We start from the raw sequence: 14,439 nt of genomic DNA, 5'->3' as shown, positions 1-14,439 counted from the left end.
GTCGGAGGTGCCAGCATTCTAGGGGCTTATTTCAGCCGGGTCCCTGACTGCATACACACAAAACTCCTCGCCAGAGGTGTCAGCATTCTAAGGGCTTATTTCAGCCGGGTCCCTGACCACACACACGACCACACTGGCGCTGAGCTCGTACATATTTGATACTAGCACATGGCCGTGTGGTCATGAGAACCTTTTATAGCTGCAGCAACTTCAGGACCTTCCCAGAAGGACCAATGGAAGACTTCCACAGAACTTGATCAGGTACAAGACCTTCCTGGAGGACCAATGGAAGTTGCTGCAGTTCCTAAGCATGTGACCCTTGATCTCCACTGAGAGATCGTGCCCTGGGCATGCTCAATGAGTGCAAAGCAGGACTTAGTCCCAGAAAAGCCTGCTCGCCGCAGACCAGTGCAGGGTACAATAGCAGAGCCTGGAGAGGCAGCAGTAACCCTTTGCACAGTATTAGATGCAGTGAGATGCTGAGACCGACGTCTCCACTGAGCAGGCTCCACTGCGGCTGATGCAGAATGGGAGACCGCAGCAGACAACAATAAATGTATATATTGGTGATCCGTTATGCAGCATGCATCTTTATCTTGTCTTCTAGTCATACTACCATTAAGCATGCTTTGGGTTGATTCTTCACACGCTTTTTGGTGGTGACCTCTTCCAAACTTATTCTTAGTGCTATACAGCACATGACCACTGAGGTCAGTGATTGCCTGAAGTGGTGAAATGAGTTATGTGTAATGGCACCATTTGAGCATCATAAACAGAATACTGGTCGTGAGAGCAGAAGCCACAAGTTTCGTACTATCAGGGATAAAAGAGGTGTGTGTACATTTTTTTGTTTTAAATTGATTAATTTGTTGTGATCAAGACTTGAAGATCACGGAATAGCCCCCTTCACCCCCAAATATGTTATTGTGTGCTTTCTTGTGTTCATAGTAAATCATGTTGTATATTTTTTTTTTACTAGTAGTGTTACTTAAAAAGGCCCTGGTCAGTTTTTGTTCTTGTTTTATTCCCACAGCTTCCCTGATTATTCTGTCAAAATCCTCCATACTGGACATATGGGCCTCTTTTTATTTAGTGATAATTTTATGGTCTTTTCTAAGATAAAGAAATGGATCACAGAATCCTCTGGGGAGTGTCTTAAAACTGTTCTGCATAATTAACTTATCAGCCACGCCCTCTTAGTAAAAGTCATAAAAATTAGCAGCAAATAAAAAGACTCATCTCTGGAACCGTATGGCAGAAGTAAAAAAAAAATACTCGGTAGTGATGGGAAAAACTGGTCACTTTTGATGTGATCGGTGGTGAATGATTCCTTTTCAATCATTTCTCAAGTGGAATTTGCTGTGTGCTTTAGAATTCCACAAATCAATGACTTTGTAGTTTATTGCAGACGTACAATGTAGTAGACCAAAGCTTCGAGAACATTTAACCTAATATCATAATGAAGGACACAACAAAGTTTCACTGATAAATTTATTTGCATCTTTTTTTTCTGAAGTTTATTCAGAGTAATTCCAACTATGTGTAATTTTTTATACCGTTAGAGATGGTCAAACTTCACAAGCTTAGCATGGAACGAGATTTGTATGTCGAATTTTATCATTTGTGTGTTCATTCTAGTAATTACTGGTTGTATGAAGATGTCTACCAACTTAGGCGGAAAAATACCTAATTACGACTAATAATGTCTTGAATCCAATAAATGTAATTGCAGACTTTGGTGTAGACCCAGGGATTGTTTCTCTGTGCATCGCATTGATTTCCCCAGGACACAATTCCTTGCAGTTGTCCTTGGCACACAAGAGGTCCACCTTCGTCACCCTAGACAAGAGAACACAGCCTATGAATAATGCGTTTTTCCTATTCACCAGATAAGCTGGGTGTACATTAATCATAATAATTTCTTGTACATTGCTTCATTTTTGTTGAATACATTCATATTGTTGATTCCTCCCCACTTTGCCTTCTTCCCTTTAATTAACACTTGACCCGCCCGGCCCACATTCCGGGCAACCCTTGACCAGCTTGTTTGTTCTCGGGAACCACATAAGGTCACGTGAGCTGTACATGGCTTTAAGCTTCTGGTCATGAATAATCCTGATAAATGATAGACAATTCATACTTATTAGGAGGGATGCATTGCCTACTAGTCAGCTGTTATCTTCTTACACCAAAGAAGGAATGAGGTATTACACAGTTCCCATTTACCTTATTGGGTTGTCTGTAGGACAGGACAACTCCTCTCCACAATCTGGTCAAGTGATGAAGATCCCAAATGGAGATTTATACCTCTATTAATTTAGAAATCCCTGGTTTTGTCTATAAAAATGATACTATATATCTTCTTTAAGATTTTTTATACTCTGAACTCAGTGCAATAAAATTAGATGATTAATGGGTTGTCCTCTCCTGAACTGTTTGTTCGAAAGTATCTTCTTCCAGCGCTGCTTGGCCTGTCTCCATTCTTCCACTTACAGTGTGCAGTGAGTATGCTATGTTTTTTAGCCATTCTAAGATGTTTTTGAAAGAAGAAAATTGGAGAGGACAACACCTCTAAGGACTCTAGAGTGATACTCCCAACATTCACATGGGTGTAGGCTAAGTCACTCTTCAAACCAGGAGGATGTAAATATGAAATTACTCCATGGCCCTGATACATCAGGACCAGAGGTTTTCTTACCGGTCTTGATGAGGGGGCATAGTGCAGTCAGACACTCCTGATTCAAGAAGAGGTGCACACTTCTTTATGAATCTATAGCATCTTACAAATAGAGCGTGCCTCCATGCGTGAGGGAGTGGAGTGAGATTTATGGTATAGTGAACGCTACAGCCCACCATGAAATAGACAAGCTGTGACATCACACCCCTGTTCCACCCAAGCTCTGCCCATATCGGTAGAGCTGGGAAAAAATTTGCAAAAATTTGGAGCAGCTCTGAGTTACCCCAATGTTTTGCATCTTTTCAAGGCTTTTACTCCACTTTGTGAGCATAAAAGCTTAGATGAATCAGAAACGTGTGAACAGACCCCACATATGGACTTAGTAGTAAGATTCCTTACCTTGCAAGTGGTAAATTTGCCAACACGTCCAGCGCAGAACATGTTGTGGGTAAGTCTTCCAGGGTAGTATTTGGAGCAATCACTGGCACTTACAGTGGGGCTTTCCAAGCACTGAAGAGTATAGGATGGGTAATAGGCTGTGGGGTAAAATGAAAGAAGTAGACATTACAGAAATAGAAGCAGTATAGATATATTGGATGGAAAGAAAGAAGAAGGCAAGGTGGAACTTTGGGGCCAGTTCATGAAGACTGGCATTACATCCATGTTAAAAAAAAAAACTCCATGTGAACCTTGCCTTACCATCAGAAGGCAATGTGTTTCCCCATCCAGACACGAGGCAGGTAGTAGCGGCACCTGCACACAACGAGGACAGTGACACTGTTCGGACATAAGAAGTTAATGAGATTCTTCTGGCCAGTTTGATCAACATGATGTCATTATCCAGGGTATGTTCATCAAATTCTGGGTGCATGAAAATCCGGTAGACATCAATGGACATCTCGGTACCTTCTTGAGTTGATATGTCATGTTCTCCAAGCACAACCTGAATGTTGCTGCAAATAAAAGATAAAATACAGTTTTGTTAGTGTTAAGTCACGTTAAAAATATGGTGGATAGTGCGTCCCACAACAACTTGTGGTTGATTCCTACCCCCCAACCTAATATACCGTAACTTCAACAATTGAAGTCTCCTATGATCCCTCTTTTTTGCCCACTCCCTGGTTTATATACAGTCGTCAGCTTTAGGCATTAGCGACTTCTCCCTGAGTTCATCAACCTGGCTGGATGAGAGCCATGACTGGGCTGTTAACTTGCAGGGCTATAGCCTTTTCAGAAATGACCGTACAGATAAGCGAGGGGGAGGGAGTCTATATGTAAAATCGTCCTTAAAACCCTTCCGGCGTGATAATATAGGTGAATTTAATGAAAATGTAGAGTCCCTGTGGGTGGAGATAAGGGGAGGGGGAAAAATAATAAATTACTGATAGGGGTTTGTTATAAATCTCCAAAAATAATGGAAGCAATGGAGAATATCCTCGTAAAGCAAATAGATGAAGCTGCGACTCAAGGAGAAGTCATTATTATGGGGGACTTCAACTACCCTGAAATAGATTGGGGATCAGAAACCTGCAGTTCCAGCAAAGGTAATCGGTTTTTGACAACTATGAGAGACAATTACCTTTCCCAACTGGTTCAGGACCCAACAAGAAGGGGGGCACTGCTAGACCTAATATTAACCAACAGGCCAGACCGCATAGCAAATATAAGGGTTGGGGGTCACTTGGGGAATAGTGATCACAAAATAATAAGTTTTCATGTCTCCTTTAATAAGATGTGTAGTAGAGGGGTGACAAGGACACTAAACTTCAGGAGGGCAAATTTCCAACGGATGAGAGAGGATCTTGGTGCAATTAACTGGGACGATATCCTGAGACACAAAAATACACAAAGAAAATGGGAGACGTTTATTAGCATCCTGGATAGGACCTGTGCACAGTATATACCGTATGGGAATAAACATACTAGAAATAGGAGGAAACCAATATGGCTAAATAGAGCTGTATGGGGCGCAATAAGTGACAAAAAGAAAGCATTTAGAGAATTAAAGGAAGTAGGTAGTGAGAAGGCATTAAATAAATACAGAAAATTAAATAAATTCTGTAAAAAGCAAATCAAGGCAGCAAAGATTGAGACAGAGAGACTCATTGCCAGAGAGAGCAAAAATAATCCCAAAATATTCTTTAACTACGTAAATAGTGAGAAACTAAAAAATGATAGTGTTGGCCCCCTTAAAAATAGTCTGGGTGAAATGGTGGATGAGGATGAGGAAAAAGCCAATATGCTAAATGACTTTTTTTCATCAGTATTTACACAAGAGAATCCCATGGCAGCCAATATGACTAGTGATAAAAATTCCCCATTAAATGTCACCTGCTTAACCCAGCAGGAAGTACAGCGGCGTCTAAAAATCACTAAAATTGAGAAATCTCCGGGCCCGGATGGGATACACCCCCGAGTACTGCAGGAATTAAGTACAGTCATTGATAGACCATTATTTTTAATCTTTAAAGACTCCATAATAACAGGATCTGTACCACAGGACTGGCGTATAACAAATGTGGTGCCAATATTCAAAAAGGGGACAAAAACTGAACTCGGTAATTATAGGCCAGTAAGCTTAACCTCTACTGTGGGTAAAATCCTGGAGGGCATTCTAAGGGATGCTATGCTGGAGTATCTGAAGAGGAATAACCTCATGACCCAGTATCAGCACGGGTTTACTAGGGACCGTTCATGTCAGACTAATTTGATCAGCTTCTATGAAGAGGTAAGTTCCGGTCTGGACCAAGGGAACCCAGTAGATGTAGTGTATATGGACTTTTCAAAAGCTTTTGATACGGTGCCACACAAAAGGTTGTTACATAAAATGAGAGTAATGGGGATAGGGGAAAATATGTGTAAGTGGGTTAAGAGCTGGCTCAGGGATAGGAAACAAAGGGTGGTTATTAATGGAGCACACTCGGACTGGGTCGCGGTTAGCAGTGGGGTACCACAGGGGTCAGTATTGGGCCCTCTTCTTTTTAACATATTTATTAATGACCTTGTAGGGGGCATTCAGAGTAGAATTTCAATATTTGCAGATGACACTAAACTCTGCAGGGTAATCAATACAGAGGAGGACAATTTTATATTACAGGATGATTTATGTAAACTAGAAGCTTGGGCTGATAAATGGCAAATGAGCTTTAATGGGGATAAATGTAAGGTCATGCACTTGGGTGGAAGTAATAAGATGTATAACTATGTGCTTAATTCTAAAACTCTGGGCAAAACCGTCAATGAAAAAGACCTGGGTGTATGGGTGGATGACAAACTCATATTCAGTGGCCAGTGTCAGGCAGCTGCTACAAAGGCAAATAAAATAATGGGATGCATTAAAAGAGGCATAGATGCTCATGAGGAGAACATAATTTTACCTCTATACAAGTCACTAGTTCGACCACACTTAGAATACTGTGCACAGTTCTGGTCTCCGGTGTATAAGAAAGACATAGCTGAACTGGAGCGGGTGCAGAGAAGAGCGACCAAGGTTATTAGAGGACTGGGGGGTCTGCAATACCAAGATAGGTTATTACTAGTGTTGAGCATTCCGATACTGCAAGTATCGGGTATCGGCCGATACTTGCTCTATCGGAATTCCGATACCGAGATCCGATATTTTTGTGATATCGGGTATCGGTATCGAAACAACATTAATGTAGAAATGTGTAAAAGAGAGAATTAAAATAAAAAATATTGCTATACTCACCTCTCCGACGCAGCCTGCACCTTACCGAGGGAAGCGGCAGCGTTCTTTGTTTAAAATTCGCGCTTTTCTTTCCTTTACGTGAGTCCCGGCTTGTGATTGGTTGCGTGCCGCCCATGTGACCGGGACGCAACCAATCACAGCAAGCCGTGACGTAATTTCAGGTCCTTCAGGATTTTAAAATTACGTTCCGGCGTTGTGATTGGTTGCGTCGCAGTCACATGGGCGACGCAACCAATCACAGCAAGCCGTGACGTAATTTCAGGTCCTTAAGGATTTTAAAATTACGTCCCGGCTTTGTGATTGGTTGCGTCGCAGTCACATGGGAATCAAATAAAGAGAAAAAGAACCCATGCAATGAAACATGCACACCTGCTACAATTTTATGGAAAATATAAAGAACAATTTTTATTACAAGCAAAAAAACACATTACAACCATAAAATCAATTAAAAGCAGTATAAATACAAAACACCCCCAAACATCAATCAAATGTAATTGGCAAAAAATGTGCAAACACACGCTGTATGTCTTATACTAATGGACTAAATATAAATAAATCAGTATCACATAATATGGGGTAAATCAGCATGAACTTTGCAACAAGTATAACAATGGCCAAAGCAAGCCCTATAAATACCACATAATAGGCGTCCCTATATGTGTCCTGAATAGTGCCAAAAAGATAAGCATATGGCTTATAGAGTAATGAAATATGTCACTGGCCCTGAAAGGGTGAACAAGTGCCGCAAAAGAATAATGCTCGCGGCGTGCAAGCCTGCAAACCACCCCTGGGAACCACAATGGAGGGATAATTAAAGAAAATCAGGTAGATAAATAAGACCTGAAGCCTGGTAACATGGTCAGCATGGTAAAGTGGACCACAGGGAAAGCATGAAACAACCTGCAATAAACGGTGCCTCAGGATAAAGACAGCCAAGAAATATATACCAGCATCACTCATGCATGTCAGGGCCAAGATGTAGGGGGCCTACATCTTGGCCCTGACATGCATGATTGATGCTGGTATATATTTCATGGCTGTCTTTATCCTGAGGCACCGTTTATTGCAGGTTGTTTCATGCTTTCCCTGTGGTCCACTTTACCATGCTGACCATGTTACCAGGCTTCAGGTCTTATTTATCTACCTGATTTTCTTTAATTATCCCTCCATTGTGGTTCCCAGGGGTGGTTTGCAGGCTTGCACGCCGCGAGCATTATTCTTTTGCGGCACTTGTTCACCCTTTCAGGGCCAGTGACATATTTCATTACTCTATAAGCCATATGCTTATCTTTTTGGCACTATTCAGGACACATATAGGGACGCCTATTATGTGGTATTTATAGGGCTTGCTTTGGCCATTGTTATACTTGTTGCAAAGTTCATGCTGATTTACCCCATATTATGTGATACTGATTTATTTATATTTAGTCCATTAGTATAAGACATACAGCGTGTGTTTGCACATTTTTTGCCAATTACATTTGATTGATGTTTGGGGGTGTTTTGTATTTATACTGCTTTTAATTGATTTTATGGTTGTAATGTGTTTTTTTGCTTGTAATAAAAATTGTTCTTTATATTTTCCATAAAATTGTAGCAGGTGTGCATGTTTCATTGCATGGGTTCTTTTTCTCTTTATTTGATTCTAATTGCTTCTCCCATGCTTAATGTAGCACCCTGCTGTTTCATTATTGAATTCTTTATATTGTAAGTGGTGCACCCGCCATTATTATTTTTATTTTCAGCAGTCACATGGGAGACGCAACCAATCACAAGCCGTGACGTCACGGGAGGCTGGACACGCGCGCATTTTAAAATGGGCGCGTGTCCAGCCTCCCGTGACGTCCCGGCTTGTGATTGGTTGCGCCGCGATCAACCAATCACAAGCCGGGAGGCTGGACACGCGCGCATTTTAAAATTTTAAAATGCGCGCGTGTCCAGCCTCCCGGCTTGTGATTGGTTGACCGCGGCGCACAAAATGAGTGAGGATGAACTAAACCAAACAAGGGGAAACTGCCAATGTTGTCAAAACATCAATTATTGCATAATAAGTTTGGTCGAATTTGCAGGATGTGTCTCACATTCCCATGTATCACCTCTCAGCTGATGTATTATACAAGCCTCCCGGCTTGTGATTGGTTGACCGCGGCGCAACCAATCACAAGCCGGGACGTCACGGGAGGCTGGACACGCGCCCATTTTAAAAAGCGCGCGTGTCCAGCCTCCCGTGACGTCACGGCTTGTGATTGGTTAATGGCGGCCATGTTGCCGGGACGCGGACCAATCACAGCAAGCCGTGACGTAATTTCGTCACGGCTTGCTGTGATTGGTCCGCGTCCCGGCAACATGGCGCCGTGACCAATCATAAGCCGGGACGTCACTGGAGGCTGGACACGCGCGCTTTTTAAAAAGCGCGCGTGTCCAGCCTCCCGTGACGTCACGGCTTGTGATTGGTTAATGGCGGCCATGTTGCCGGGACGCGGACCAATCACAGCAAGCTGTGACGTAATTTCGTCACGGCTTGCTGTGATTGGTCCGCGTCCCGGCAACATGGCCGCCCTGACCAATCACAAGCCGGGACTTCACGTAACCAAGTAAAAGCGCGAATTTTAAACAAACAACGCTGCCGGTTCCCTCGCTGAGGTCCAGGCTGCGTCGGACAGGTGAGTATAGCGATATTTTTTATTTTAATTCTTTCTTTTACACATTTATATGGATCCCAGGGCCTGAAGGAGAGTTTCCTCTCCTTCAGACCCTGGGAACCATCAGGAATACCGTCCGATACTTGAGTCCCATTGACTTGTATTGGTATCGGGTATCGGTATCGGATTGGATCCGATACTTTGCCGGTATCGGCCGATACTTTCCGATACCGATACTTTCAAGTATCGGACGGTATCGCTCAACAGTAGTTATTACACTTGGGGCTATTTAGTTTGGAAAAACGAAGGCTAAGGGGTGATCTTATGTTAATGTATAAGTATATGAGGGGAAAGTACAAAGACCTTTCTGATAATCTTTTTAATCATAGACCTGAGACAAGGACAAGGGGGCATCCTCTACGTCTGGAGGAAAGAAGGTTTAAGCAGAATAACAGACGCGGATTCTTTACTGTAAGAGCAGTGAGACTAAGGAACTCTCTGCCGTATGATGTTGTAATGAGGGATTCATTGCTTCAATTTAAGAGGGGACTGGATGCCTTTCTCGAAAAGTATAATGTTACAGGTTATATACACTAGATTCCTTGGTAGGGCGTTGATCCAGGGAACTAGTCTGATTGCCATATGTGGAGTCGGGAAGGAATTTTTTTCCCCATGGTGGAGTTACTCTTTGCCATATGGGTTTTTTTGCCTTCCTCTGGATCAACATGTTAGGGCATGCTAGGCTATGGGTTGAACTAGATGGACTTAAAGTCTTCTTTCAACCTTAATAACTATGTAACTATATAAATATGTAACCTGAAGCTCAAAGGAAGGAACATTGCAAATTCTTAAAATCTACTCTAGCACTGTAAAATGTGTGAGGTTATACACCCAATGAAATGCTAAGGGAGAACAAGACGCCAAAATGTTCATAAGGAAAGCCGTGGTTTCCCAGTTAGAATTGGAAAAATTGGCAACGTCTACATGATGGCCTTCATACACCCATATGTAGCTTTTAGAATCAAGAAGCCGTCAACAGATAAATGGAAGAAAAGATTAATGGCTAAAAATCGGAAGGTTTAACTTACTTCTGATAACACTGTGCGGAAGTTAGAACCCACCCATCTTCAATGAGTGCCCCCCCACAATAATGTCTGCCAGCAACTCGCAGCGACACCTGGTACGGCACAGAATTCTTATAGCAGGTATAACCATTAATGATCTTATCATCTTCATTGGGCCTACAAAAAACTGGAGAAAAATCAGAGTAAACGCGTTTTTCTATAAATATCATATCTATCTATCTCATATCCATGTATCTGATGTCTATCTATTTAGAGTTGAGAAAAACGGTTTGCAGGACTGTGGACCAGTGAGTGCTTTGAGGGTCCGTGACCGTTGGACCAAAGCACCTTGAGCTTCCTAATATTTGCCTTCCATCTCCAGCGTCCTTCTGATTAGTTGATTCCTTTGATGTCATGATGTCACGCTCAGGATTCAGGCAGTTAATAGGAAGAATGCAGATCTCTTCTTTGGCTGCCACTGACTACCAATGTGGTCTCTATACCAGGATCTTGCAAACTGTTTCGCTCAACTCCATATCTATTTATTGTAAGAAAGTAGGAAGTAGGGTGCTGGATGCCAGGTATGTGTCATCGAGGCATCTGGCCTCTATGATGTAAGTCCCATGAAGTCTGTACCAGTAACACTAAGCTGCTGAAAGGGTTTTTATTTGACTTTATTTTAGGTCCAGGATTTAAGAGTTTCCAAAAGTTTGCTCCCACAGTCCAGTCTGGGTCTAACAGGCCTAATAATAGGCAACTAGCTTAGCAGTGTGTATTGTGTTGGAGCAATAATGGTAAACTGTAAAAATTATAGAGATTGAGAACTGCCAGGAATTCCAAATGGCTGAAACCGTTTTTGATTTACTTTGCCTTACCCAGAGAAAGGACTGTTTGTTATTCCTTTGTGCTGAAGAAAGGACTTTCATTTACAGCTGTACAGTTTAATAAGGACAATAAACTTCATTCTGTTTTGATATAAAAAGCCTGACTCCACCATGCATATAGCTTGATTTGTTGACACGCACTTTTACTAATGTAATTGTTGAATTTAAAAAAATTGTTAACAGTCCTATAACGAAGAAGCAAACATATCATTCATGATTTGATTATGCATAAATAAGAGATAAATAAGAGTTGAGAACTATTTAAAAAATACAACTACAGTCTATGAATAATAGGTAATGTAAAATTAAAAGACATTACTGAAGATATATTTATTACATAGAGGCGTACTGGTAAATAGAGCTGTATCTCTCTGTACCAGTACAATGTGCATGTAAAGAAGAAGAAAGCACGGTGGCTCAGTGGTTAGCACTGCAGCACTGGGGTCCTGGGTTCTAATCCCACCAAGGACAACATCTTCAAGGAGTTTGTATGTTCTCCCCGTGTTTGCGTGGGTTTCCTCCGGGTTCTCTGGTTTCCTCCCACATTCCAAAAACATACTGATAGGGATTCTAGATTGTGAACCCCATTGGGGACAGCGACGATAATGTGTGCAAGCTGTAAAGTGCTGCGGAATATGTTAGCGCTATATAAAAATAAAGTTTTATTTTATTTAAAGTTATTTAGATATGTAGCAAGAGAAATTGCTCCTATATGTGGCTGTGCAGTTCGTGGCTAATGCTTATGTCTGCCATGCAAGAGGTTGTAGGTTCGAAAACTACAGACGACCACCCACAGAAAGATGTCAACCACTGTCCCTGAGATCCTGCGTCAAGAGGTAGCAGAATTACCACAGCATCATCTAAGCCTGCATGGGCAGCTGACATAAAAGCATTGCCATGCTACAGATCTGACGTCAGGACATGACCAGGTATGGTATGTGGGGTCAGTTGCTTGAGATTTCTAGTACAGGTCCACTGCAAAAAAAAAAAACATCTGAAAATTGAAAACTAATTTTGTTGCTCATATATTCAGTGTTTTGAGCATTGGGGAAAAGAAAGTGTAGGTCATTGAATTGCAGCAGCTCCTGATGGAAAATGCTCCAAACTAGGCACTGTCCAATAGGAAGGCTGCAAGAAACCCTTTAGTAAAGAAAATATATCCTTTACTCTTCATAAACCTTTCAAAACTGCTTCAGTAAATAAAAAACGTTCTTCAAAAACTAATTAAAAAATGAGCATTTCTTGAAGTGACTTCCACTTACAAAGCTATTTGAAGAATTCCATCTGGAAATAGCCTTAGAATCTTGCAATAAAACTTTGGTGCCAGTTGGTTCCATTGGATCGTTTGCACTAGAATCCCAAAATATTAGTTTCTTTTTTATGTTACAGAAGGTCGGTCGGTGGGTAGGTTGGGTCATATGTGCTGTTTGCATGTGTACACACTCATCATGTACTTTACACCACAAAACTTGCAACACAACTTCAAAAGTCTCAATTTTTTTTGTGCAACATTTTTACTCCAACTCTTCCAACTTTTTTGAAAAGTATGCACCTAATTAATGAATTTGACCCTGGACCAAGACTGGTTCACCTTTCACCTTTGTTTAGGTCCCAAGATAATAAATCTAAACCTTCCAGGTCCCATTGGATCCAGGAATCAAGCCCAACGAAGGATCCACCACAAATATTTGGAATCCAATTCCATGTACAATGTCATACCGTAAAACAAGAATATTTAATTATAAAAACTTACCGCCAGCTACGAGGAAAGCGATGAACACAAGACTTTTCATTGTGGCGATGTCTAATAGCACCGCCACCACACATCTCCTATTTATATGATACGAGAGATTCCGGTAAAAAGGTCAAGGGCACCAAATACTTTAACTTGTTTTTGGCTTAATGAATGAATAATGAAATTATACACAGATGGCTCTGATTATTTCTTTCCCATGCGATAAATTGTACATGAGGAAGTTTATTTTAAAAAAGGAACATTTTATTGAGGGGGGGTGGTTTTATCGTTGATGAGATATTAGAATGCGTCAAGGTCTAGATGAGGAAATATAGTTCTGCAAACTCAAGCTGCCAGAAAGGGTTTAAAAAATACCCAAAAAACTCTTATATTCACCTCTCTTCGGCCGGTGCTTTTTGTGCCCGGTGGCTGCCGTCGCTCCCACTCCATGTCCGGTCTCCTGATCTTCTGTTCTTCTTTCTCCCGGTCTTCTGGCAGGAAAATGATTTGGCCTGTAAGCATTAAAGGAGATGTCAACAGTTTTTAAATCACAAGAATTAGTACCTAAAGATGAGTAGAGACGAGCAAATCTTTTCAAATTTGAATTTCTCACCTTCATTTAAGTTTTCCTCTGAATCTGATTTTCAGCCAAGGAAGTGTGCAAAAAAGTAGGAATTAGTCCTACCGGTAAGTATATTTCCAGGAGTCCATCATGACAGCACCACCAGGAGGTTGTCCTTCTTATCCTTGATAGGGACAGGAAACACAGAAGAGGTTAAATAGCCCCCCCCACCTCTACCCCTCAGTGATTTTCCCAAGTACCACACCAGGATGGATGCAACTCTATTTCATCGAAATTCCCTTCTTCACATGTTTACATCACATATCAGAGAGGAACTCAAGGGAGGGTATATAAGGGGTGCTGTCCTGATGGACTCCTGGAAACATACTTACCGGTAGGACTAATTCCTACTTTCCAGGATGTCCCTCCTGACAGCACCACCAGGAGAAATACCAAATAACTCCTTAATTTTTAGGGTGGGATTACAGCCTGGAGGACTTTCCTCCCAAATGTAGTCTGTTGATTCACAGTTACGTCTAACTTATAATGTCTACAAAAGGTATTTGACCTCGACCATGTTGCGGCTTTGCATATTTGGTCCATAGAAGCCCCAGCGCTTTCTGCCCATGAGGCTGAGATTGCTCTCAACGAATGCGCCTTACCCTTGAGGCTTTCTGGAGGAGTTCTTCCTGCCGAGATGTAGGCTGCCGTGATGGTAGATTTAATCCATCTTGCTAGAGTAGCTTTGGATGCTTTCTTCCCTTTATTCTTTCCGGTCATCTGGATGAAGAGGTTAGAATCAATTCTCCAACTATCTGTGATCTCTAAATAGTGTAGAATTGTCCTTTTTACATCCAAAGCGTGAAGAGAACGCTCTTTTTCGTTAGTGAAGTTCTGGCAGAATGTAGGCAGAAAAATTTCTTGACTTCTGTGGAAGTCCGAAACCACTTTAGGAAGGAACCCGGGATCTAATTTAAGGATGATACAGTCATCCTGGACCTTTAAGTATGGATGTTTAATAGAGAAAGATTGGATCTCACCAACACGTCGTGCTGACGTTATTGCCACCAAGAAGAGAGCTTTAAAGGTTACGGCTCTCAGGTCTGCTTGAGCTAGTGGCTCATAAGGTTCCTTACAGAGTTCCTTTAACACCAGGTTTAGATCCC

The 14,439-nt window shown here is 41.7% G+C and overlaps 1 protein-coding gene across 1 annotated transcript; it reads right to left on the bottom strand.

Annotated features, from left to right (window-relative positions):
* Positions 1-1,477: 1,477 nt before the first annotated feature.
* Positions 1,478-12,776, bottom strand: LOC143769500 (trypsin-like). Its single transcript, XM_077258125.1, has 5 exons — positions 12,730-12,776; positions 10,117-10,279; positions 3,377-3,630; positions 3,077-3,213; positions 1,478-1,839 (listed from the first exon to the last, which is right to left on the bottom strand). The coding sequence occupies exons 1-5, from the start codon at positions 12,767-12,769 to the stop codon at positions 1,687-1,689; spliced, it is 747 nt and encodes a 248-aa protein (XP_077114240.1). The 5' UTR covers positions 12,770-12,776; the 3' UTR covers positions 1,478-1,686.
* Between the last annotated feature and the right edge of the window lie 1,663 nt (positions 12,777-14,439).

This window comes from Ranitomeya variabilis, chromosome 4 (genome assembly GCF_051348905.1).
Source record: "Ranitomeya variabilis isolate aRanVar5 chromosome 4, aRanVar5.hap1, whole genome shotgun sequence".
NCBI classification, from domain to species: Eukaryota; Metazoa; Chordata; class Amphibia; order Anura; family Dendrobatidae; genus Ranitomeya; species Ranitomeya variabilis.
This window is presented reverse-complemented; position numbering and strand designations above follow the sequence as displayed.

Excerpts from the sequence above, each read along its gene's own strand:
- LOC143769500 (XM_077258125.1), bottom strand. The coding sequence starts at position 12,769 with ATGAAAAGTCTTGTGTTCATCGCTTTCCTCGTAGCTGGCG. Across the intron at positions 3,214-3,376 it reads AAACACATTGCCTTCTGATG|CCTATTACCCATCCTATACT; the intron begins GTAAGGCAAGGT and ends TTTACCCCACAG. Across the intron at positions 1,840-3,076 it reads GCAAATTTACCACTTGCAAG|GGTGACGAAGGTGGACCTCT; the intron begins GTAAGGAATCTT and ends TCTCTTGTCTAG.